We start from the raw sequence: 27,737 nt of genomic DNA, 5'->3' as shown, positions 1-27,737 counted from the left end.
TGGTGTCGTCTTGTTTTCAACACTATTATTATAGTAGTGCACATGTGCAATATAACATTTACTACAATTGCATTACATGTTTAAAATTAGCTTTTTGAGTCTAGTTTAGCTTTTAGGGTTAGTTTTTTTGGAGGTTTAGGATTAGGATTAGGTTTTTGGGTGTGGGGGGAGGGGGGTTTAGGTTTTTTTTTTGGGGGGGGGGGGGGTGGGGTGGGGGTTTAGGTTTTTTTCGGGTTTATGTTTAGGGTTTAGTTTTAGATTTTTGGGGGTGGGGGGTTAGGCTTTTGGTGGGAGGGTGAATTTAGGTTTTTGGGGGGTGGGGGGGGGGGGGGTTTAGGTTTTTGGGGGGTGTCAGTGGGGGGTGGGTTAAGTGGTTTAGGCTTTCCGTATTAGTGCACATGTGCAGTACAACAAATTTTTTTTTTTTTTTGAAAATTTTTTTCCATACATAAAAAGTAGCGATTTTTCTTTAAAAAATTGTAAAAAAAAAATTTGGTATTTTTTTAGGTTTTTTTAGTTAGTTTTTTTGTTTTCTCATTTAAACTAGTTTTCTCATGATCCATCCCATATATATATATATATATATATATATATATATATATATATATATATATAGGGTTTGGTTCTTTACAAAACCACATTTTCATGAAGAACTTGCAGAACCAATATAAGCCACTCATTTTTTTCAATATTATAAATTTAAAAATAAACAAAAAGGGTGTAATGGTAATTTTTTAGATAATATAATTTTCATTTAAATAATTAATTAATTCTCTCTCGTTCTTTCTCTCTCCTCGATCTCTAATTTTATATATTTACACATAATCAACTTTTGAATATGTTCATTCATCTCTTCAAACTAATTATGGATCAAACTAGTTAACTTTTTTTTTCTATTTATGTATATGTAAATTGTTTATACATATATGAAACTTTTCAAACTGATAATCAATTTATCTAATTATCAATATTTATTTACATATATTATCTAATTACATATATGAAATCATCAATTCTTCAAACTATTATCTATTTACATGTATGTAATCATTATTTTTTAAATAGTTATCTAATCATGTATATGTAAATCTTTCACTAGTCACAATTTATTAAACCATTTCAGAATTTACACTTACGTAAATAACGGAAAAAACATATTTTTCACTTATGCTGAGCAACATAAAAGCTTTAACCTTGAATCATTTCGCGTTGATAAAAAAATTAGTTCATCAATTGATCAAATATGTTTTATAAAACAATTATATAGTTTTTAATTAAACCTGAGCACTATTAATGTGTAGCAAATATATAACCAAAATATCATTTGCAAACTAATAATTAAATAGCAACTTGTAGTTTCTACTAAATGAGTAGATATTGAAGAACACAACAACAAAAAAAATCGACTTACTTGGATTTCACTAGAAACAATCTTCTACTTTGAATTCTTAAATTTAAAATTGATTTTAGTATGAATTCCACTTTATTTGGTGATGCATTACCTGATATTGACCCAAAAATTCAACAAAATGACTCTTGAATATCGTTTTCTTCAAACGTTATCTGCTAACTCACATTGATTTTTTTTTTGTTTTTAGGTTTAAAAAGATTGTGAAAGAGAAAAACAGAGATAAATTTGAGTAATTTTAGGGGTTGTTACAACAAATTTTTATTTTCATAAATTACCCTTTTTAATCTAATAAAATACCTACAAATCATCTAAATTATTACTAACATGCCATTTTGATTTGCTACCATTGATTAGGGTTCTGAAATGATCTTGATCCTATATATATATATAGTGGAGGGTTCAAATGAGAAGAAATTTTTTGTAAGAATAAAATAGAACAAACTTCAACCAATAAGAATGCTTCATTTTACTTTATTTAATTTTTGTATTTAATATGAGTATAAGGGTATATTGGTAAAACTAGATAGTTCATTAATTGTTAGTCTTCCTTTTTAATATCTAACTAAATTAAATTTGTAACTTATTTTCAAACTTTTTAATAGCTAACTAAATTAAATTTGTAACTTATTTTCAAAAAAAATATATCTTTTTAAGGAAGAAAAAAATTAATTTAAAGTGTAGGATAAATTATGAGGTGTGTAGGATGAATTACGAGTTGTGTAGGATAAATTTCAATATGTGTAGGATAAATTTAAAAAACGTGTAGGATAATTTTTGATGTGTCTAGGCAAAAAATTTTAGTGTGGAGGATGATAGTCTTTATGACTAATTAATTAGTCAAAAATAATAATAAATGAGATGAGAGAAAAACTATTTAATGTTTTACAATTGTACCCTTTGTTCTTTTTCTTCTCAATTTAATTTTCTTCTCAAATGAACCTTCCCCCTATATATAGGGGGAGGTTCATTTGAGAAGAATCTTCTTGTAAGAAGAAAAATAAATAAATCTTGGCCCTATATTTTTTTATCAATGGTTGTGAATCAAGATATAATTTTTATCTACTTTTAATTAATGCTTTAATTAATAAGGGTAAGATAGACATTTTGATGTAGAATATTAATAAATATTATAAATGGTTACTCAAGTATTATTAATGTCACCATAATTTCCTCCATCACCACCATTAATACACCAATTTTATTAGAAGTGACAAAACTATTTAAAAGTGTTGTGTCCTACACATATTTTTTATGAGTCGCAAAAATATTTAAAAGTGTTGGCGTCCTACACATTTTGTACCTTACACCAAAACATTGTCTTTATGGTGTAGGAAACGTTGTTTTTATGGTGTAGGAAACGTTGAATATGTAGGATCATGTGCATGATTTTTTTTATTGTGTAGGGTGCAAAACTATTTTATAGGATGACTTATTAAATAACTAGGGTTCATTAATGTAAATAACATAAATATAGGATAGACTCATTAAATGATTTGTTCAAATTACCTTTATACCCTTTATTCTTTTTATTCTTAACTAGTTATTTTCCACCCGCCGTTGCGGCGGGACCCAATGACTACAAAAGGCGTGTCAGCAACGGCAAACAGATACCGAATATCAAAACATGAATAAAATGACGTGGTAAGGATAGTCACTCCGTCATAAGAAAACGATTTTACATAACCTAATATATAATAATAGGACCCACACGTCCTACACGTTGGAAATTCGGTTGTTTTCAGTTCAGTTCAGTTATTACAGTGCTAAGACGTAAAATACGGATGAGCTCGGTACCGGCAGCGGCAGCGAAAGTACCGATCCGGAAAATCATCGAAATTAGGTACCGGCACCGAAAATGCTCGGTACAATAGGGTATGGTATTTGAAGGTAAAAATCAATAAATACAGGTATGGTGCTAGACCGGTGTCGAACCGAAAGTAACGATTCTGAAAACGCCAAAAGGTGGGTACCAAATTGGTACCGAAAATGATTTGGTATAGTAAATTTAGTACCGATACGATACCGGTTCGTTTACAGGATTTGATACGATTTGCTCATCAATATTCTAAATATCCAAGTTAATTTTATATGCTACAATTCATTCATTACAGAAAAAGACAAAAAAGAAAGCAAAATAAGTTGTTGTGTATATAAAACCTCATTCAAATGAAATACAATTAACTTACTGTGTGTATGAAAAGTAATCTAAACGGTGCAATTACTTGCATTGCTGCGTTGCTCAGGATTTGATGAGCTTGTTACCAACCGGTACCGAAAATTTTGTTACCGAAATCCCTAAAAGTGGGTACCGGTACCGAATATACCTAGTATGGCACGGTTCGGTATCGGTCGGTACTGGTACGGCACCGGTATTTGAGGGTATACTGTTACCTATTTTCCCCAAAAGTGGGTACCGGTACCGAATATACCTAGTATGGCACGGTTCGGTATCGGTCGGTACTGGTACGCACCGGTATTTGAGGGGAAAAAACCGGTGAATACTTGTGCAGAACCGGTACCAAAAATACACCGCTTTGGTAAATTTGAGACCGGTACCTATACCCAATACCATTTGCTCATCTCTTAATCATGTTACTATTCATTTCAATCTAATTTTAAATAATTCTAATCTAATTCTAATTCTAATTTGAATTTGAATTTTAATTTAATATTAAATTACTGTTCATTGAGTTTCTTTTTTATCATATATGAATTTGTAATTTTCTTCTCATTTGAATTCTCCACTATATATATATATATATATATATATATATATATATATATATATACAAACAAATTCATCCATATCTAGTGGTATGATATTCGTCACTCATATAAGTAATATGAGTTCAAATTTTTACAAATGCAAGATTAAGTGATATTTAATTAGATGTTAAAAGTGTCTATTCCCATGTTAAGTTAGTTGAGATAATTAAGGAGGCGTAGTTTTTTGGCGAGTTAATAGGTCTCGTCTTGATAACCTTAATTGGGATAGATGGTGTGAGTTTTCTCTTATTGTTGTAACCGTGTAATTGCTCTTTTTTCGAAATTTCCAGCTTCATACGAGCCTCTCTTTACCATTTAAAATAGCTTGCTGTTAAAAAACAGATTTTAAGGGGCTGTTTGGTAACCCTCTTAATGATTCATTAAGAGGTAGACCTCTTATTCAGACAGAGGTGGGGCTGTTTGGTTATACCTCTTAATGGGAAACCTCTTAATGATTCAGTGCTGAATCATTCAGTTCTAATAACATGCTGAATAAAAAAAGACATTAGTTGCCCCCCTTTCACCTCCCCTTTCACATCTGATGCACAAAGAAAAACCCTAGCAGAGCAAAACCTCCGCCCCCCACCTCGTCTCCTCCTCTCTGCGTCTCCGACCGCCGCCGCCTCCTCCTCCTCTCCTCCTCACAACCTCCGCCGCCTCCTCCTCCTCTCCTCCTCACAACCTCCGCCGCCTCCTCCTCCTCGGCTCCTCACAACCTCCGCCGCCTCCTCCTCCTCTCCTCCTCACAACCTCCGCCGCCTCCTCCTCCTCTCCTGCTCTCCGCGTCTCCGGCCGCCGCCCTCACCACCTCCCGCCGCCTCCTGCTCCTCCATCCCACCCAGGTTCGTTTCTTGTCTTTTTTTTTATTAAACTGAATTTTCATTTAATTTACTCATTATTTTGATGTAGTTTAGTTTGTTTAGGTTTTTTTTATGAATTTGTTTATTTTTCTGAATTTTTTATTAGTTTTTTGTATGTAGTTTAGTTTGTTTAGGATTTTTTTTTTGATGTAGTTTAGTTTGTTTAGGTTTTTTTTATGAATTTGTTTATTTTTCTGAATTTGTTTTTTTTTTATGAATTTGTTTATTATGTTCATTGATGTTATTTGTAGAATGGTTATGTTGTATGTTGAAAATTCATAGATGTTATATATAGAATGGTTATGTTGTATGTTGAAAATTCATAGATGTTATATGTAGAATGGTTATGTTCATTGATTCTATATGTAGAATGGTTATGTTCATTGATGTTATATGTAGAATGGTATGATTGTAAATGGTTATGTTGTAAAGATACATGTTTTCTTTGTGTTGTATGTTTGATTGTGGTTATCTTGTATGTTGAAATGGCAAAGAAATGGCAAAAAGGATTAGGATTAATTGGAAGCAAGAAGGTGTTGAAAAAACCTTTCTTGAAGCATGTGTTCATCAAATAACCGTTAATGGACGTGAGGGAAGTAGTCTTAAACAAGCGTCATGGAAAACTGTAGCTGAAAATTTGAAAACACAACATAATTTCATAGTGGAACAACGTCAAATGAAGAATCACTATGATTTTCTAAAAGGAAAATTTGCAGCTTGGTTAAAGCTTAAAAACAAAACCGGGAATGTCTATGATCCAGTTACAAACAGCTTTAACTTGTCAGAAGAAGAGTGGCAAATTGAGATGAAGGTATCTGTTTTATACTAATAATTAGTAGTGGTATATTTCTTTAATTTTATAGTATTTTAAAATATTTCTTCACACAGTCTAACAAGTATGTAGAAGCTTTGAGAAGTGCGCCACTTGCTTTCCCCGAGCTTTGTTGTCAATTGTTTGAGGGGTCTACTTCAAATGGGTTTGATAGTTGGGGGCCAAGTTCTACGCTTCCTCATCCTTCCGAGTAAGTGAATGAGCACAATTTGGATGGTATGGATGTCGAATGCACTCAAGTGGATTCCCCAGGTAAAGGTGTTAGTGAGGAGTCAAGTATTCGGTCCCAAAAAAAAGAAAAAGGAGAGAAACGAAAACATAAGGCAACATTAGAGTCACAGCTTATAGAAGTTGGTGAAGATATTAGCAAGTTGGCAAAGATGATGATTGAGAAACACACACTTTCTGATGATATGGATGCATGTTTGGAGAAGTTGGAGACATTGGGTTGGGATGAGTCGGATGCGAAATACGAAACAGCGCTTTTGCTTTTTGGTGAGAGTGCCGATCTTAGGAAACTGTGGGTACGTCTTAAGCCGCAGAATTGTGAGAAATGGGTTAAGAATGCGGGAGCGAAGTATGGATTGTTTAACTAAGATTGTGCTTTGATTGTTTTTTTAATTTTTTTTTTGGGTTAGATGTTATGTTATGGATGTTATGTTTCGGATGTTATGTTATGGATGTTATGTTTTGGATGTTATGTTTCGGATGTTATGTTATGGATGTTATGTTTTGGATGTTATGTTTTGGATGTTACGTTTATTTATGTTATGATATAATTGTTTATTTATGTTATGTTTATTTATGTTATGATATAATTGTTTATTTATGTTATGATAGGTACCTTATGGATCCGGACGATGAGATTATAGTTATCATGATTTTTTGTTGGTATTGGGTTTCATTAGCCTCGAGAATAAATGTTGAAAGGATAAGAGACTTGAATTCGGCATTAACCGGTCATGAATACACGCAAGAATTATTGCATGGTACTTCTACACAATGTCATGAGATGATGCGTCTTTCACGTGATGCATTTATACTATTGTGCAATCATTTTAAACAAAAAAATTGGGTGCAAAGTAGTAGGTCAATAAGCTTGGAAGAAAAGTTGGCTATGTTTTTGATGGTCATTGGACATAATGAACGTTTTCAAATGGTTAAACGAAGGTTCCAACACTCAACGGAAACAATTCATAGATGTTTTCATGAGGTCCTAAAGGCAATGATGAATTTCGCAAGAGAAGTTATAGTTCCAACATCTTCTAATGTAAGCGCAAATAACTCCGAACGACATAGAAGGCTAAAAGAAATATTTCCTGGAGCAATAGGTGCCTTAGATGGAACTCTTATACATGCGATCGTGCCTGTTGATCAACAGACTCGTTACAGGGGAAGAGGAAAAGGTGAATGCTTTCAAAATGTATTAGCAATTTGTGACTTTGATATGATATTCACATTCGTATGGGCCGGATGGGAGGGCATTGCACATGATTCACGAGTTTTAAAAGAAGTTGCATTCAACCCAAATTCTGGCTTTCCTTTTCCGCCACCAGGTTTTTATCCATTCTTCAATGTTCATTTCATACATTATTTGTTTTTTATATGATAGTTTTGATACAGATAAGTATTACCTTTGTGACGCTGCATACACCAACACTCGTGGATTTATGACTCCCTACCGTGGTACGAGGTATTGGTTAGCCGATTTTAGACGACAACGTGCGTTAACTAAGGAAGAAAGATTCAATCATGCTCACGCACAACTCAGAAATGTCATTGAACGTGCATACGGTGTTCTAAAGGCGAGATTCCCAATCCTAAAGCAAATGGCTCCCTTTTCTTTTCCAATACAAAGAGACATTGTGATTGCTTGTTTCGCCGTCCATAATTTTATAAGGAAATGCAATATTTATGATCAGTTATTTATGGACTATGATGAGAACACGATGTTTCATGAAATGCAAAGTGGGGAAAATGATGGCCTGCTAGTTCAAGACATAGAGTGGGGTTCACAAGGTATTGACTACATGACTTCTTTACGTAACCAGATTGCTAATCAGTTGCTTTCAAATGAATCAAATTAAAAATGTATGTAGAGTTGTGTTATTTGTATTTGGATTTCGTATGTTGTGTTGTTTTGTATTTGGATTTAAAGGATTGATGTGTAATTTGGATTTTCTATGGTGTTTTGTATTTTTCTTTTAGAAATTTTCATCAATCTGTACACTATTCAGAGCTCTTGCCAAACAGATACATTTCATTCAGCACATAATAGTTCAGAGGGGTAAAATAGTCATTCTACACAGTCATTCAGAGATACAACCAAACAGCTCTTAATGGTTCAGCACTTACTGGTTCAGAGCCTCTTACCCATTCAGGCCTCTTACTGGTTCAGCACTTACTGGTTCAGCACTTGCCAAACAGCCCCTAAAACTGTTGTTCAAATATATAAAATGAAGAAACCGATGATTCATAAGTTGACCATTAAGACGAAGACCAGAAGAAGCAACGAAGAACAAGATCCGGAAGACGCGTCCAATTGTACCTTTTAAATATGACGCTTAAGCAGAATAATACATGACATCACTAAAGGTACGTCTGGTTGCATGTGATGTGACGTTCTGTTGACTCTTTTCTAAAGATCCCTCGACCCTAGCTGCATGTACTGGTATCATATACGTGGGTGTACTGTTAAAAGTATTTAACAGTTTGCCAAAATAGTCTTGGTTTATAGATAAATCAAAAAAAAAAAAAAATTATTTATAGCATTGGATTTAACAATAATTAGATCTATTCGAATAAATGATTCTGCTAAATGTGATATGCTATTGTCTCCATAAATTTATTAATATTATTAATTAATGTATCTTACAAATCTCTAGTAATCCATAAACTTATTAATATTATTGGAAGTTAATATTCACACATCCCTCTTTTCTATCTCCTTATACATAGATAGATATATATAGAGAGATAGAGTGAAAAATGATGTATGAATAAGATTTAGTGGTGTGGAAATAGTGAAAGCCATATTATTAATTAATGTATCTTTACAAATCTCTAGTAAAAATTATCGGATTAATATATCATTGTGTTAATGTTTTTTATATTATTATGATTCATAAATTTATGGGTAAATTACACTTTTCATCCTTTATGTTTGTATTAAATTGCAATATATAGCCTTTAACTTCAATAATTACAGTCACAATCATTTAATTGAAAAACCCATTACACCTTATGTCCTTTAGCACTAACTATGTTGAAATTTTTGGTTAAGTGTGACATGTGACTTGGACATGAGGGTACATTGGTAATTTTACTTGTCTATTTATTTAAAGACTTTCTTTATCTCCCTCAAATGTAACACCCCGAAAATATAAACCTTTTCATTCATAAATTGGACGTCGGTAATAAATAGAATGAACTAACTAGGAGTAAAAAAATAACCTAGTTAGAGGAAAGCCTTGTAGTAACTTGTTAGTGTGTTGAAAACACTTAAAATAAAAACCTAATGATAGTTGGAGGGTTAAAAGTGTCGAAATTGAAATAAATTTTATTAAAACAAAAAAAAAATAAAACAAAAACACACACAAGAGTGTGTGTCTGGTTCGACTAAAACACAGGGGCGACCAAGAGCTCTCCTCAAACCCTAGTTCTTGCTAAAATTGATCAATTGAAGGCACAAATCTGACCTAAATCGAAATCCAAGCAAAGATTAGTGATCTCCTTCGTAAAAGGATCATAAGGTATGCGAAAATTCCTTATTTGATTCCATCCAAAATTCTGGATGAACAATTATAATTCGAAATTAGTGTTGCATGAATGTTGTAGGGATGAATTTGAAGTGAAATAGTGCCTAGTAATAAACCCTAGTCATTAGATTGATGAAATTATGCTCAATATTGGTAAATTCCATAATCACCAATGTAGGTGATTGGTGGGTTTTGTAGAAACATGATAAACACTGGGATTAGGATGGTTATTCTAGTGTAATTTGAGTTCTTGGAAGTGATTTCAGAATATGATTTGAAAAATTTACATGAACATGCTTAATTGATGTTAATCTTGGCTAAATGACAAGTTATGAACTTGATTGTAAATATGTAAAAATTATGCCCACTAGGTGCTTGTCTAAATGCCTGAATGAAATCGCGGTCTACTCGGTTGTGTATAAAACTTGATTATAATAGGTATTCGGATGAATGAAAAATAGTATGATGAAACGGGTCTCGCTCATAAAAGGGAACCCTTGGTTTTTTGCGAAAATGAGTAAAGAAACTAGTCACGATAATCGCTTGAACTAGTTAAAGAAATTCGAAGTATAATGAATTTGATTAGAACATTGGTTAAAACGGTGGCCAAGAGATAACGCCTACCGGATAATTAAGGAATGCTTAAACTAGTTGATAGATTTAATTATGCATTTCATATACTAATGGGCGTTTGACTTTTAAAACGTCAAACTGACCCACAATACGATAAATGATAATTTGGTATAAAATCCATAAGGTGGAATAATCGTATTTAATTATGATTAATCTAACCACCTTGAGAATATTGAATAATAGTTGATGCTCGACAAGCAAGGTGGAAGCCTGGGAAAGAAGCGGGTCAAACGGAGCGAGTACGCGGAAAAAAAGAGCATAACCAGATGCAAGGTAAGAGAAACTTACACATTTTTGTAGAATACGTATCTATTCTATAAGTTATAAATACAATATAGACAATATTTGAAATATGGTTACCGACGCGAAATGATACGGGTCGAAACTAAAAGCAAGTGTTAAAAAAACATAGTAATGGTAAAACGGGGTAGAACGGTAAATGAGTCACGAAAAGACTAAGATAAAATGACTTTTTGAACGACTACTTATTAAGTAAGCCTAAAATAATAAAAAGGGTAAATCGGATCAAATGGTAATATTGATACCATTTGACAATTAGCGACTAATAAGTATATGTCGAGTCTCATGCTCGCAGGATGAACGGTTCGTGAATTAACGATTCTATGATTGGCAAATTTTGAGACAAGGTATTAAAACGGGTCAAAATGTTGACCCGAGCCAGGTACGCATAAATAGAGTTATTGTTAATAGTGATATTTACATTTTTGGTCAAATAAGCAGCGAAAGTCCTTCGTCGTAAAATGGGGGACTAAAATTTGACCAAAAAGCCCTTGATAGGAAAACCGGACAAACGATCCTTAGAGGTAGTTTAGGAATTTGAATTATGATTATGTAATCCGTAGATTGAATAAAAGTTATAGGCATGCACATATGTGGGTCAAATGCCTAAAACGGGTCATTTGCGTAAAATGACCAACCGAAGGGTAAGTTTGGGATAATAAATTAGTTATGCCAAATCCACTGCAAAAATAGTTGTGGTGGAATATAAGTAAATATTTTAGATGTGGAATTACGAAGTGTGAAAGGAAAAGAGCTAGTTTTTAGACTAAATTGCTAAATCCCTTAAACGGGTCAAAAGTCTTAGTAAATGAATTTCAAGCCGAGGGCTTGAAATCCTATATTTTGAGAATTTAGATATCAGGTTTTAACACCATGAGATGGAGAATTAAATTACGGTTGCGTAGGAAAAAGAATCACGCGAAACGGATATATAGTTAGAAAGATATGCATGTTTTTGTGTCTAGTAGGATTGAGTTATAGAGCTGGGAATCTGCAGCTCCAAAATAAATAACTTTCTGTCGAATGGGTGGGGTCGCGCTGCGCGACGGCCATGGTAACAAACGGTCGCGGCACGCGACGGAATTAGTGAGCCCTGTCGCGGCACGCGACCGGGGTAAACCTGAAATTTTTGTTTGTTTTGTTTATTCGGCTCAAGGAAACTGATGGAACATGTTATATAATGATCAAAACTAACGTTTGAGTTGGTTTTGATTACAGATGGATGATGTTGGCTTTCCGGACGAAGATCAAGCAACGAATAAGTGTAGGTCCCGTTTTTCCGGTGGATCGATAACGAAAACCTTATCCTTGTTTATCACAAACACGGTAACGGGTACGGAATCCCCGTGACGGTGCAAACCAAACAAAGTGTAAAATAAGAACACGTAACCAAAAGATTCAATATCTATTGATTAGGGATGAGTACAACCCGAAACATATACAAATAATGTTTACAGAGTTTCACTAAGTCTCACAGGTCTCTCATTCTCATCAGTTTCACACAGAAACTGAGAGGGGTATTTATACTAGACACAGACACATCTTGACGAAACGGAAATAAGGCACGACGAAACACCACAAGTGACGAAACACATTCAGTTTCGTCACATTCATTCTAATTCTAATCATGTTTCGTCGTTTGTTTTGGGCCCAAATATGAAGGTCAAAGCCCAATTGAAGACATACGGCCCAGTTGAAGTTTCTGTTGACTAATCTCACAAATTCAAGATAAGACAACCTTGTGGACATCATCATGACATCATCATGATGATGTCATGATGATGTGTCACCGGGAATAGTTCGCGGCTCTCCGTGCTTCGCGTGTCGAACTCTGGGGCGCACGACAGAGGAATGTCGTGACGTCGGGCTTGAGTCGGACCTAACCGTGTCGAAACCAAGTCGAACCGAGCCGAGTCGAACCGAGCCGAGTCGTGTCCACATAAAGTGTATCAACAAACTCCCCCTTGGACGCTACTCGTGATGGTTCGTCTTCTGTGATTGTTCGTCTTCTGTGTCTTTCATGTCGGAGGATCTTCAAAGTCTTCACGCGTCGTAAGAAGAAAGTGTATCAACAAACTCCCCATTTTATTTAGGAAGTGTGTTAACAAACTCCCCCTTAGAATGAACTCTCCATTGAGTTATGCTCGTGAATCTTTTGATCGTTAATTCTTCAGATCCTTGTGGTGTTGATGAAGGGTCAGCGGCAACTCGATCATCTTTATCCTTTGAGTGCCTCCATGTTGTGTCTTCATTCCGAAGCTTGTCATCGAACATGTTCTCCTCGCCTTTAGCATCTGCACATGCAAGAAATCTAAACGCATAATGAGAACAACCGCTTGGAATATAGATAACATTTAAACAAATGACACATGTGTGACCATTTCTCAATCAAACACCGACCGACAACAGTTTGAAAGTTTAGAAAATGATCAATTTTAATCCTTTAACTTTCAAAACTCGTTAACTTTGACCATTTATGAAGATGCAATTGTTTTTCGGCTTTCGATCAGGATTTTGTGTAGGATAGACTCGAGTTCCAACATCGGTCAATCAAAAATAAACTAGAAGCAAAATCTTTTTGGATTTTATAAAGTTTATATTAAAACACACCTAAAATCTTTTTGGTATTTTTCATTTTTCAAATGTAAAGACGGAACAATAAATAAATATATACAAAGAATCTTTTTGCGAGTTTCGAGGGTAAGAGAATCATATCAGTGTACGGTCACGTCAAAACGCTCTTTTTGTTCAATTAGTTAACATTTTAGATAAGCATCCTATAACAATTATCGGTATTATTGTCCACATAAGCTCAACTTATCAGATGTAATCATGGCGAGGGGATACGATTAGCTATGATTTATACTTACCGACCGGTGTTCATCCACACACGACACATTCCCGTATCAAGGTATGCACGAGGGTTCATCTTACCGGTGAGTATACCGATTATCATCTGTTTGACCGTATAAGATGTGAGATACTCACTTATTTTGATTTGAAAACCAAGCCCTATGTGATAGAATCACTTATTGATGAGGAACTTGATTTTCGATGCATGAGGGCACAGGAGCAAGTCTGTGAACAGGTCAGTACTTTCGTACAGCAGAGAGACGAACTTGACTCCCGGAAAAATGTGATATTTTATCACTTATTTGTTTGGACATGTGATTGTTTATCACTTATTGAGGTCGGATGCAATATGTACACGTATGTATGGTATCATGGAAGATCTAGACTTGCGTCCCCGTTATTTTTCGGTAAAAGATACAACCATGATACCCAGATGATAAGCAGCATAAAGACCGAATATCTCAGAACCTCGACAATCTATCAAACGAAATTTCGGTACCAAGACCATATGCCAATGAATGGTTCCCACCTGACTTGAAGTCTGTTAGGTTTGTATCATCCTGCACATTTTAGTTTGATTGTGAGTCTATTGATACATCGTTAGAAGAGATACTTATCATTTGTTTAACGATTTTAACCATGCTGACCGACCACACCAGTGAATATCATCACTTTCCTTTTTCAAGAAACTCATTTTTGGGTTTTCTATTTTTTTTTATTTTTGAATTTTTTAAATGAAAAGACAGAATCATAAAGGCATGTTTTTGGATTTTTGAGGTTTTCTAATGTTTTTGTATTTTCTTGAAATTTTCTCCCCCTAAAATGCTAAAAGATTACTAAAATGAAAATCTTTTTGTATTTTTCGAATTTTGAAAGAAAATATTTACAAAAACGATTAGCCAAAGCGGTTTACTCGGGTATCACCTTAATGCCGTTGACCAAAAGTAGATAATCAAACCGTGACTTATCAAATGCTTTTGTGAACAGGTCGGCACGTTGGTGATCGGTGGGGATATGAACAACATCGATTAATCGTTTATCAAAACAATCACGTATGAAGTGATATTTAATTTCGATGTGTTTGGTCTTGGAATGCTGCACAGGATTTCTAGTGATCTGTAAGGCAGCATTGTTATCAACAAAAATAGGAGTAGATAGGAATTCAAAACCGTAGTCGCGCATTTGTTGTTGTATCCACAAGACTTGGGAGCAACAACTGGAGGCAGCAATGTATTCTGCTTCACAGGTTGATGTAGCAACACACGTCTGCTTCTTGCACTGCCACGTAACCAGGCGACTTCCTAAGAACTGACATCCTGCTGTTGTTGATTTACCGTCAATTTTGCAACCGCCAAAATCAGAATCACTGTATGCAGTCAAATCAAAGCTATCATCCCTAGGGTACCAAAGACCGGTGTCTGGGCAACCCTTCAAATAGCGAAAAATCCTTTTTGCAGCTGACAAATGGGAGGCCTTCGGATTAGCTTGATATCTTGCGAGCATGCACGTTGGATACATGATGTCAGGCCTCGAAGCAGTAAGATACATGAGAGATCCGATCATAGCACGATAATAGGAGGAGTTGACGCTTTCACCCTTCAAATCCGGAGTAATCCCGTGATTCTGCGGAAGTGGGGTACCAATGGGCGTTGCATCTGACATCTGGAACCGGCTCAAGATGTCACCAACATATTTAGTCTGATGGATGAATATCCCAGACTCGGTTTGCTGAACTTGTAGGCCCAAAAAGAAATTCATCTCCCCCATAGCGCTCATCTCGAACTTTTCCTGCATAATGCGCTCGAATTGCCTGCACAAAGATTCGTTAGTAGAACCAAATATGATATCATCAACGTATACCTGCACCAGCAGAAGATCTCCATTTTGTTCCTTGATAAAGAGGGTGCAATCAATAAGACCTCGTCGAAATTCATTCTCCAGAAGATAGTTGGATAGGGTTGCGTACCAAGCTCTAGGTGCTTGATGTAAACCATAAAGAGCTTTGTTGAGCAACCAAACCCGATCAGGATGGACAGGATCTTCGAAACCTGGAGGTTGTTCGACATACACCTCTTCTTGAACTATCCCATGAAGAAAAGCACTTTTGACATCCATCTGGTAGACTTTGAATCCTTTAAATGAAGCGTAAGCAAGGAAGATCCGAATAGCTTCCAGACGAGCAACTGGTGCATAGACTTCATTGTAGTCAATCCCCTCGATTTGACGAAATCCCTAAACGACCAATCTTGCCTTGTTACGAATAACCACTCCACGGTCGTCCTTCTTGCATTTGAAAACCCATCGAGTGCCAATTTTCTTGTAGTTTTCTGGTCTTTCAACAAGCTTCCAAACACCAAGCTTTTGAAATTGCTGTAGTTCCTCCTGCATGGCTTCAACCCAAGCATTATCCTTTAAGGCTTCTTTCCACGATTTAGGTTCTTCTTGCGACACGTAACACGCGAAGGACCAATCATTCCGAAGACCAGATTCTCCAATGGCTGAATACAAACCAGCATTCTGGTTGTTTCTCAGCTGATTACGCGTCTGCACACCGCGATGGACATCTCCTATAATATTCTGCTGAGGATGGGTATCATGAATCCTCATTTCAGGATTTTCAGGACACGTGCATTGATACCCAAATTGTTAAGATTAAGATCAACAACCAACTCCACACCAGGAATGTGTGTAGAGGTGGATGCATTCCCTTCAGCAGTATCTACATTCTGCACATGAGGTGTATCAACAGAGGTACCTTGAACAGGAGCAACTGGAGCTGAAGATCCTTCTGCTGCATCATGATATTCATCATCTTCCGAAGACTCATTGTAATCAGCAGCATCTTCAAATACCTCATTCTGTACCGTATTGTTAACCGATGAAGAACCTTGTGGGCCAACAATAACGGGTCTAACCAATGGCGAGTTAGCAGCGTTGTCACTTTCAAATAGCATTCGAGCAGCTGCTGATTCTACGTCAAAGGTCGGCAGATTGAAGGAGTCAAACAGTCCATCATAATCGAACATCCACGGATCACCCGGAGCCCTAACAGGACCTGTGTACCTTTGAACCTTCACCTCACTCCATAGTTCCACCTTTTTGGTAGCCAGATTCTAGACGCGATAATTTGGAGTTGCATATCCAAGGAAGAACCCGTCGATAGCTTTAGCCCCAAATTTTCCATCTTGTTCAATCATAGTACATGGAGCACCAAAGGGTTCTAGGTAAGAAAGATCCGGTTTCCTTTTCTGAAGGAGTTCGAAACAAGTTTTGCCATGTCTCTTTACTGTAAGAACTCGGTTTAATGTGTAGCACGCAGTCGATACAGCCTCCCCCCATAATTGAACAGGGAGTTCCGACTCTACTAACATTGTTCTTGCAGTTTCGATTATCGTCCGATTCTTCCTCTCCGCGACACCGTTTTGTTGTGGAGTGTAACGAGAACTGTATTCATGAAGAATGCCTTTAGAAGTACAGAACTCATCCATAACTTGATTCTTGAATTCGGTTCCATTGTCGCTTCGGATCCTCTTTACTTTCAATGAGTAGAGATTCTCCAACATAGTTAGAAGATCCTTGAGGATGCCAGGAGTTTCACTCTTGTGTCCCATGAAGGATACCCAAGAAAATCTAGAATAGTCATCGGTAACCACTAAACAATAAGCATCTCCGAATGTTGTCTTGTGCTTCATAGGTCCAAAAAGGTCCATATGAAGACGTTCGAGAGGCATGCTGACAGTGTTGATTTTCTTCAAAGGGTGAGACTTCTTTGTTTGCTTCCCTTTTTGGCACGAGACACAGATATCTTGTAAATGAAAACTTCTCACAGACACACCATTCACAAGATTGTTTTTCACCAAATGGTTCATCTTCCTCAAGTGAATGTGCCCCATTCTTCGGTGCCAAGATATAGACTCCTTTCCTGTGGCTTTCGAGACAAAGCAAGTGACTTGTGCAGATGTTGTAATCGCTTGGCTCATATCGAGAATATAAAGATCATTAACTCTCGGAGCCGATAAGAGAATCCATTCTTGTGGAATTTTGAACCCAGGTTTAAGCACATAACAACCGGCATCATCAAAATGCACGGTGAACTTTTTATCACAGATTTGCGACACACTGAGAAGATTATGATGAATTTGACGAACATAATTGATCTTATCGAAGCACACAATACCATTGGAGATACTTCCCTCTCCAGTGATGTATCCGCCTTTGTCTCCCGCAAATGCGACATAGCCTCCTCTAATATTTCTCACGTCGTACAGAAGCCGTAAGTCGCCAGTCATGTGCCTGGATGCTCCACTATCAACAATCCAATGACTATTAATAGTTCCTCCTGGAACACCCTGCACATGTCGTTTAAAGATCAGTTGAGGATGGGGACCCAGGCCTTAGTGGTCTTGGGTCGTCCCTGAGCATCACGAAACGTGATCTCAATTTCTTGATGATTCTCAAGCACAACTGCTCCCCCTGAATTATCACCCGTCTTAGGTTTCCAAGTTTGTTTTTGCCTACCAGATTGAGTGTTGTAAACAGTTTTTGAAGCTTCTGGTTTTACTGGTTGTGAAACACTTGGTTCCCTTTTAACTGTTTTAACTTCAGATTTCAAAGCTTTTTCAACAGTTTTTATATTCTTACGTCGTTGTTTAGTTTCTTGTTCTTTAACTGTTCTTTTATCATGTTTTGGTGAAACTGAATGACGTTGAGGGTGAACTTTTTCAGGTGGTGCTTTCTCAACAAATTTATCCTTTGGAGTGTTTGGGCAATTTTTAATGATATGCCCAAATTCTCCGCATTTAAAGCATGTTCTCCTTTCCACAAACTTAGGAGAATTCGATTGAACAACAGATGTCGAACCTGTGGACCCTGAGGTACTTGCCTTTTCATCACACCCGTTTGTATGTTGAGTGTAATTGTTATCACTGTTACGTTTTAAGATCGTGACTTGTTGTACAAAATCTGTGTTTGATTTGTTTTCAAAGGTCTCAATCTTATCAGTACCCTTTGATGACACGAATTTGACATCTTTTGCTTTCTTTTGATAACAAGCCCCTTTTGTTTCAGATTTCATTTGAGAGACATTAGGCTTTTGAGCTCGCTTGACAGGTTGTTTACCATTAGAAGCACTAGGTTGTTGAGTGGTTGGTGATTTTTGATTACCAAACTGTTTTCTGATCTCAGCCTTAGGAATTGGATCACATTGTGTTACAACAATTCCCGGAAGTGTTTTTCCCAAAAATTTGTTTGTGTTATCTTCAAAGACTTTATCAATCAAAGATTGATTGACATTTTCAATAGGAAAATCGCGATCTGAGTAGATTTTATCACCACCAACCAACGTATACAACACAGTACTACTTTTGACAGCAGACACAGACGTCTTGTCAACCTTGACAGGATCTATCACTTGTTTGACAACTGATGGAACAGCAGGAGTATCAGGATCACAAAGAATGTGATTCTCAAGTGGAATTACTACTCCTTTCATCTTGTCAAGTGATTTATCTTGATCACTTACATCCAATTCTGATTCATCATCCGATGACTCATAGTCCTCAATGGTTGGAGGACTTTGATTTAAAGCACATGATGACTTTTCTTTGTTATCAGATGAGCCCTCCGATGAATTGTCCGGTTTGAACCCTAGGCCAGTAGTAACTTCCTCATAATCAAGAGGCACACTGGGTTCATACCGAGGCATATCCTCTTCATCGGGCAATTTGGTATAGTTGTGTCTCAAAGGGGGTGGACACGCCTTATACCTGGTACGTGCGCGACTATACATATTTTTGCAATGAAATTACACACGAATTGGTTTTAAATTTATAAAAGTGATTATTACTTTTACATCAAAACACACACGAAAGAGGCAAGTGTACCCCGTCATATATGTAGTAAGTATCGGTAAGAACCAAGTATCGATCCACGGAAATGGGCGGAGAAATAATACTAGACCTTTGTCACTAAATTACCGGTAAAAACATAAATTGTCTTGGTTTTAATTAATCTAAATTAAGCATAAATAAATACTTATAAAACATAGTAAAATATATATAAATAGCCTTGCTTAATACACAACCACAGCATGTCAACTAAGTCAGTTTTGGCACTAGAAGCATTCGGTCAATTTTCCATTTCGAGACAATTAGTATCCCTTTCGGGAATCCTAACATGACAATCATTCGGAAAGTTAAAACGATAAACACACTTTAACCACCTAAAATTGTTCTTTAACGTGCAATTGATTAATGTCTACAAAAATCTCCTAAAAATAAGTTAGTCATCCGTTAGGAGTTTTCTAACCTCACTTAATCAAGGAAAGCAACACCGATAAACACAATGCAACCACCGAGACAAGCATAAACTAGATTAAATCACAACCGAGTTCATTTTACAAATCTTGCACATAAATTCACCAAGATAGCAATTTTGGCCGAAACTACTAACTAAGCTAACAAATCATGGCAAGAATTCGTAACAACACCATCTAACCCGTTAGAGTCCTTCCGTGAGGGCAAGCTCTCTTGATTAATAATAATTGCATTTTATTAAACCACTAACCCGTTAGAGTATCATGGTGCCTACATTTTAACTAAGTTAAACTAGTTAACCAAATTAAAAGTTTACTAATACGTGATTAAATAAGCTTCATTTTTCAACTATCTTACCTAACCAAGCACCAATCATCCAACACAATTACTTATGATCAAGAAATCAATATCAATAACAAGGTTGCAAACTAATCATCAAAGATAATCATAGAAAACACTTCCAGATTTCATTACAAACATAGATTAACATACTAATAGCTATAATCAAGCAAGGGATTGTTGTGTTTTTGCACAAAGGCTTACATTAATACATAATAATCAGTCTAAATGCTTGAAACATAACAAAATTGTGGAAAGATTTGAGAAACCAAACCATAAACAAGCATAAGAATGAGAATCTGGATAGTAAAAGAGCAAAACCGGGCAATGTGGCTTGAATCCGAGTGAAATCAGCAGCCTTCGGAGCCTCAAAATCGCCTGTAGAGCTCCCAAAATGTCCAGAGTTACTACTAAAATGGTTCTGTTCTGTTTAAATGCTTTTTCGAAGTTGCACGGCCGTTCTTCCGATCGCACGACCGTGCACTTTAAGCATTATTGGTGGTGGGCCACCATACTGCATGACGTCACAGATCGTTGACTGGTCTTCGGCCAGGCACGGGCGTTCCAAATTTGGCACGAGCGTTCCACACCGGCATTTTGTTGCACGCCTTGACTTGTGGTCGTTCAGCTCCGAGGTGTTCCTGGGATGTCGGATCCGCACGATCGTTCTTGATCGGGAACGGTCGTTCCATATCGGGCTTGCCTTCAGTGCCTTGCACGGTGAGTTGCACGCCTGGTTCACTGCCGGGTCTTCTTGGTTTGTCGGATATGCACGGTCGTGCATATGGCCGCATGACCGTGCCAAACGCCCAGGTCAGTTTTCTTCACAGAATCTTCGTAGTCTTGTCGTTTTGTCCGGAAAGTCCTCGTTTTCGCTATCATCTTGTCTGGTATGCTGTTTTAGGCCTGTAAACAAAAATGTAGATAATTAAGTATTCGAATGACGGTTTTACGGCCGAAAACGCATAAAATGGGGGTAAAACGGGGGACTAAAATATGTGTAAATTAACGAATATCAAATCTCCCCACACTTGAACCTTGCTTGTCCTCAAGCAAGCTGAACTAAAAAGCAATAAAAGACGGAAATAAACAAGAACGATAATTTACACACTATTTTATTGAAAACTACCATAAACGGTTAGCCGGTTTGTCGAAAGACGTCATCAAAAGACTCAAACCCAACAAGCATATGCAATTAAAAAGCGACAACCAAAAAGCCGTGACTTCACATTTAATTGACTCACATGCTAATCTTCACACGACTCACAATGTTCACACACGGTTTTATTTATGAAACATACATAAAATGTGTATGTGTAAACACTCAACGCCTAGTCAATGAAACATGCAATATCATAAGCTTGTCATAAGATCTCGTCTCCACCAACTAACATGCAAATAAGTGTAAATCAAGAGGTCTTTACGGGTTGTAACGTTAGGCTTGGGCGAAGTGTATGGAAGTAGACATTTAAAGTGGCGAAAATGGTTAAAACTCGGTTTTAGCGCTTAACTAGCAAGAACATAATACAACTATACATACAAACGCCTTAAAAAGGCGACTAAAGCGCAATCGAGCTTATCAACAAAATTTTAACATTTAAGCATTCAAAATTTCTCGATTTCTATCAACTTCACCCTATTTTAGGGTTTTTATTTTCTGGGTTTTTTTTTTCTAATCTATATATATATATATATATAACTATACAATAAACCGAAACAAATGCTAGTTAAACGATTATTTTGTCCGAGTTTCAACACTAAAAAGGGTTTAAAACATACAAAGGCTAAATTTGGCTAAGTGGGTGATAATGTGGGTAAACAAAGGTAAACGGGAAGGCTCGACATGGTTTATCCTAAAGGGTAATATAAGGTGAACGGAAAGCACAACACAAAGAACAAGGCTTACAACAAAGGGGTAATCTAAGTGCCTCTATCACTTTTACACAAGTTCACAAGTTCATGGTTTTAACAAGCATACTAGTGACAAGTTCTATATTACACATAACATCCGGCTCACTCCTATATCTGAAATGAACAAATATATAACAATAGGCTCAAATATGCTCACGTAACGGATGGAATGGGTAAAAGTGTGAAAACTATCATGCAAGTCTTTCTTTGTTTGTCACGCTTTTCGGTTTTCTTTTTCAAAAATATTTTGCTTGTCGAGTTTTTATCAAGTCCGATGCTTTCTAAAACACAATCAACCTGATTATTTACTAAAATATATACAAAATACAGGTATTTTTGAATGATTTTTCTGATTTTTGATTTTTGATTTTTTTGATTTTTTTTAATAAACATGAGGACAAAAAAGTTAACAAAGTTAACCCCCTCCCCACACTTGAACTTCGCATTGTCCCCAATGCGAAACCCGAAATATAGAGAAAAAGGATAATAGTACTCCCCTCAAGATGATATCTGATGAATCGAGGCTTCCAAAGCTGCGTCTGTCATATGCTCCGGTCAAAGACTTGATAGCCACAATCTGCAAATATGTCATATGGTACAGCATAACAGAACAGTAACAGAATAAACAGAAATAAACCATAATGTACATAAATACTACTAGTTCAAACAAAGACACAACATAAAGTAAAGAGTTTTAAAATACAATACAATCCGAGGGTGTTCGAAATAGTATGCAAAAAGAACACCCGAAATAACAAGTACTAATAATAACCATAAAAACCACCAAGGAAAATCACCACCAACTCCTACTCGTCATCGCCGTTATCGTCTCTCGTGAAGGATGGGCCCGCACCACCGTAACCAGGTGGGTTCCACGGTGGGAACTGTGGAGGGTGCTGGAAGTAGTCGGGATATGCATGGTGCATCTCCCCGAATAAGTACGAAAACCCGGCACTCACCCCCTAGTATAAGCTCTCCTGGCTCTGCCTCAACTGATCCTGCGTGGCCCTGAGCTGATCCTGACTAGCCCGGATCTGGTCCTGGCTGGTCCTAATCTGATCGATGTACGCACCATGCTGTTCCTGCGTGACACGCATCTGCTGGAACTGCTGATAAAACTCAGGCCAGTCCTGGTGCTGATAGAACTCATGGTGCTGCGGCTGGTGTGGCGGTGTCTGGTGTGGCGGTGTGTGTGGCTGGTGCTGCTCCTGCATCTCTACATCTTCTTCCTCTTCCTCTGCTGGGAGCGGGGGTAACGGGTCCCAGACCTCGTTATTCAGCCCCCTCAACCTATCCCCGTGATCAGTCTCAACAATAACCCCCATCGCCTTCAGCGACCTGATGTCAACATGCACTCCCTCAGTAATCAGGGTGAGACTCTGAAGTACCTCGTCAGTCATGAGGTGTTCGTTGTATGCAAGTTCGGTCACATATTGACCGCCATGTATCTGACTGTTAGGGGTCCTTCCTGAGCTCTTCACAAAGTATTCAGCCATACGCGCCGCTAAATTAATTGGCGCCTTCTCCACCAATGCGTAAAGAAAAATCAGATCTGGTGTTGGACAGTTACCAAGACTGTCCATGCGCCCGCATATAGTGTGGCTAAACACATGGTGCATCACTCGCACCAGAGGGTCTCTAAGTCGTGAGGCCTTTGACATCCTTGGGTTGTATGGGTCCCCAACAGCATTTGCAGCCCAAAACTCATCCCTTGCTGCATCAGACGGGAAAGTGAACTGCTCTGTGAAGACACTGGCATCATCCATGTCTTCCCTAGTGTAAATACCGAGTCTCCTTCCCAGACGACCAACCGACCACCGGTGCCATTTACCACACAATCGGAAAGCTATCCGCTCCTTGTGGCGGAATTTGGGTCTTCGCGCAGCAACTGGCTTTTCATAAGCATATGATGCAAAGAACTCTATGGTAAGCTCCAAGTACACGGGTCGGTTGCAACCGACCAGATTTATAAGTGGACGACTCATCATATTTTCTAAACGGTCGTATTGATTAAGTTCTTGCATAACTTCCCAATCAAGCCATCTAGGGACTCCGAATTGCCCCCCCCCCCGGGCCCATAACTCGTCTCTTTTAGGAATGCACAAAGCTTCACGCTCGTTGTTAGGATCGAACTGTAGGAAGGGATGATCCATCTGTAATGGGGAACATTGTTAGAAAGACAGAAACAGGAGAAAATGGAATTGAAAACAACCGAGCAGCAAATTATGAAGCTTCTGTCAAACTGATCTGGGCGAACGGCACGGGCGTGCGGCGATATGCACGGTCGTGCATCACCGACGAAGTGCACCATCTGCCCAGCAAACTCGGAATCGCACGACGTGCGAACATCGGAACGACCGTGCAACTCCGAACCAACATCAGAAGCAGTGAACACCCGGAAAGGCACGGCCGTTCCATACACGAACGACCGTGCAACGCCGATTCTGCAGTATTTCGAACCCCTGATCTAATAACAGCCTGATTTTTCGCAAATTTCAACAAGTATTGGGCTAACAGGGGTCGGAATCACAATCGGGTGTTCACGATACTTTGATTCAACAAAGGTTAGGGTTTCGATTTGTTTATGAAGAGAACCCTAATAAATCCCTTGTTGAATCGGAGGAAATCTACCTAGAAAGCGAGAAAACAAGAAATCTAATCACTAGAGACGTACCGTGCGAAGTTGGGTGCGAGACCGTGCGAAAAATCGTGCGATTTGGTGTAAAACCCGCTCTGGAACGGCTGCAGTTGCTAGGGTTCGCGAATGAGGGGTTTTGCAGCAGATGAAGGTATATATAATGTGCAAAATGACAAAAATGCCCTCAGCTTGCCGCACGGTCGTTCGCCGTTTGGCACGGTCGTGCGAATCCGACGACTCTCATTTTCCTCGGTGATGCACCGAGGGTGCGACCCATCGTGCCGGAACCTCGAAAACGCACGGTCGTGCGAATCCTGGCACGGGCGTGCATCAGCTGCAGATCAGAATTTTCTGCAGAAGCTATTTCCAGCAACTGTTTTGGCCGTTTTTCGCCATATTTTCGACACACCAACTGTTCTAACAATATTGCAACATAGAACCCTCGCTCGGCACGAATAGAAACTGTACAAACTATCGGAAACTACCTAACTAACCTAAATCACGCTAAAACTATAAAAACATAAAAATGGACAATTTTGCCCCTATAGCGCCAAAGACGCTCTTGCTACATTTTTGTCGGCGAGTCAGTAGCGTAGACTCATGCTAAATTTTTGTCGACGAGTCGATAGCAAGACTCCAAGCTAAAACTAGAAAATAAATCCTAAATGACTAAACTACCCCTAAAGCGCAAAATACGCTCTTGCTGCAATTTTGATCCACGAGTCAGCAGCGTAGACTCTCTCCTCCCCACACTTATGATGTGTGCGGGGTTTGGAGCTCAATGACCTCCATTACCGACTCTGTCGGCCCGGCAACTGTCACACCCCAACCGATGGCGGAATCATCGGGGCGCGGCACTAGGCGAATCAGATTGCTCAAGAGAATCCATAACAACTATATTGCGATAATATTTATTACATTTGTCATCCCATACTAACAAACAATACAATCACGTAAGTCATCACAGATTTCTTGTTCTCTCGAACAATTCAAATCCGACAACCTAGATTTTAGATGAGTTTCTAGACTTCCTAGCTTGATTTGATGTAAACTTCGGCTAACCTGCAACATACGTTAAAACTTTGTCAATACAAAAGTATTGGCGAGTATACAGGTTTGATATGTGATAGTGTGATAGATTAAAAGTGCTGCGAATTTCCACATGCATAAACGTAATACACGACATATATACTCACAAAACTGATACTACCAGCTAAGTCCTCGATGCTCGACTCTGGCATAACTAGACCCCGTCGGGCGAAATAGTACTATACTAGTCTTGGTGGGACGTCACGAGTATAAGTCCTAGCATACATGCAACTAGCATCACGTATATCTATGCAAACAGTTATTCGCAAGTGATAAATAGTCCAATTAAATCGTTCGTTTGATAAGTTTGGTTTTTATGGAACGTATGTTACACCCAAAATTCGATAAAAGGGGTCAAGTATACTCACAGCGCGTTTTCGGTTAGGTTTGCGGAATCGGTGCCGGAGAATGTCCTGATTTCAGACAATTTATGTGAGTGATAGATTACTATGCGTTAAACGGTATCGATTTGCGTGAAATCGGGCGAAATTGGGTTAAAATCGGACAAAATAGTGAAATTGGGCTGGCCCAGTCGAACAGGCCACTCAATCGAGTGGGCCTGGTCGGTCGAACGGATGGGCCTGATCGATCGGACGGATGGGCCTGATCGATCGGACGGCTTGATCGATCGAATGGGCCGTTCGATCGAATGGGCCACTCGATCGATTGGCCTGTTCGATCGAATGGGCCACTCGATCGACTGGTCTGTTCGATCGATTGGGCCACTCGATCGACTGGTCTGTTCGATCGATTGGGCCACTCGATCGACTGGTCTGTTCGATCGATTGGGCCACTCGATCGACTGGTCTGTTCGATCGATTGGGCCACTCGATTGGCCATCCTGTTCGGCTGTTTTCGATGATTTTTCGAGCGTTTATCGGCGTTTTGGGTCGAGTCGTTACGACGAGGTGTTAAGCAACTGAAATCCCGTCAATTCCAACCTGTTTCATCGGCCGGGAATCACCCCGTTCGTCGGAACTGGTCGTTTTTGTCGGTTTTTCCGTGTTTAACTCGAAATCGATCATTTTATCACTAGATCTGATGTAAAAACCTTGATTTTACTTAGGAAATGCCCTGGATCTGAGTTGTTCTTGATGATATGAGGTCAACACTTGAAGTTCATAAGAACTTTGTGATGAAATCTATCCGAACATCCCAAATCCGTGGCCCTTTGATTAGAAAAACATTGATTTGGTTGAGATTCATGAAGAATCGTATGTAAATCATCCGAATCTGAGTTGTTCTTCATGGGATGACATCACCTTTGAAGAACTTTATGGTGACATCACCTTAGAACACCCCAAATCCGTTGATTTCACGGTTAAAAATTGAGATTTGAAAGGTAGAAAGATGAAGGATTGCATTTTGATCAAGGAAGTACAAGATTTGAGTCGAAAACTTACAAGAATCGGAAGAAATCGAGAGATTTGAGGGCTGGAGCGTCTTGGTCGGTTAGGAGCAGCAACACAAGTGTTTGGGAGCGAATGGAGGGGTATTTATAGGCAAGGAAGGAGAAAGGGAGGCAAAACAGCAATTGGATCGGCTGGCCCGTTCGATCGAGCAGCCTACTCGATCGAGCAGCCTAGTCGATCGAGCAGCCTAGTCGATCGAGCAGCCTAGTCGATCGAGCAGCCTAGTCGATCGAGCAGCCTAGTCGATCGAGCAGCCTAGCCGATCGAGCAGCCTAGTCGATCGAGCAGACTGGTCCGTTCGATCGGACTGGCCCATTTGATTGGGCTGGTCTGATCAATTGGACTGGTCTGATCGATTGGACTGGTCCGTTCGGAAGCCTTTCGATCCCGTTTTTGGTGCGATTTCGACGGTTTAAGCCATATTTTCATATATTTATATAATTAATTAATTATTTATTATAATTAGTCACAAATGGGCCGTATATACGTATTTATGTATCCAATATTCAGTGCGGTGATCGAGTTACGCGTGCCTTCGAGTGCGTTCTTCGATGTGATGTGCCACAATGATTACCGGGGCACTACTTACTCGTATTGCTATCATCGTCATGACGGCTGGAG

General features: G+C 38.2%; 2 protein-coding genes across 3 annotated transcripts; both read left to right on the top strand.

The window, feature by feature from the left end:
- The first annotated feature begins 3,845 nt into the window (after nucleotides 1-3,845).
- Nucleotides 3,846-6,518, top strand: LOC110923864 (L10-interacting MYB domain-containing protein-like). Its single transcript, XM_022167920.2, has 4 exons — nucleotides 3,846-3,884; nucleotides 4,743-5,019; nucleotides 5,532-5,848; nucleotides 5,926-6,518. The coding sequence occupies exons 1-4, from the start codon at nucleotides 3,846-3,848 to the stop codon at nucleotides 6,061-6,063; spliced, it is 771 nt and encodes a 256-aa protein (XP_022023612.1). The 3' UTR covers nucleotides 6,064-6,518.
- Nucleotides 6,519-7,033: 515 nt separating this feature from the next.
- Nucleotides 7,034-8,053, top strand: LOC110925652. 2 transcript variants are annotated; one of them, XM_035986789.1, is made up of 2 exons: nucleotides 7,034-7,275; nucleotides 7,493-8,053. In XM_035986789.1, the coding sequence occupies exons 1-2, from the start codon at nucleotides 7,095-7,097 to the stop codon at nucleotides 7,954-7,956; spliced, it is 645 nt and encodes a 214-aa protein (XP_035842682.1). In that variant the 5' UTR covers nucleotides 7,034-7,094; the 3' UTR covers nucleotides 7,957-8,053. The 2 variants fall into 2 exon arrangements, with proteins under 2 accessions (XP_035842682.1, XP_022025239.1); XM_022169547.2 differs by having other exon boundaries at nucleotides 7,034-7,425.
- Nucleotides 8,054-27,737: the final 19,684 nt, after the last annotated feature.

This window comes from Helianthus annuus, chromosome 17 (genome assembly GCF_002127325.2).
Source record: "Helianthus annuus cultivar XRQ/B chromosome 17, HanXRQr2.0-SUNRISE, whole genome shotgun sequence".
Classification (NCBI taxonomy): Eukaryota; Viridiplantae; Streptophyta; class Magnoliopsida; order Asterales; family Asteraceae; genus Helianthus; species Helianthus annuus.
This window is presented reverse-complemented; position numbering and strand designations above follow the sequence as displayed.

Excerpts from the sequence above, each read along its gene's own strand:
- LOC110923864 (XM_022167920.2), top strand. The coding sequence starts at position 3,846 with ATGGCACGGTTCGGTATCGGTCGGTACTGGTACGCACCG. Across the intron at positions 5,020-5,531 it reads TGCTCCTCCATCCCACCCAG|AAATGGCAAAAAGGATTAGG; the intron begins GTTCGTTTCTTG and ends GAAATGGCAAAG. Across the intron at positions 5,849-5,925 it reads AGTGGCAAATTGAGATGAAG|TCTAACAAGTATGTAGAAGC; the intron begins GTATCTGTTTTA and ends TTCTTCACACAG.
- LOC110925652 (XM_022169547.2), top strand. The coding sequence starts at position 7,095 with ATGATGAATTTCGCAAGAGAAGTTATAGTTCCAACATCTTCTAATGTA. Across the intron at positions 7,426-7,492 it reads CTTTCCTTTTCCGCCACCAG|ATAAGTATTACCTTTGTGAC; the intron begins GTTTTTATCCAT and ends GTTTTGATACAG.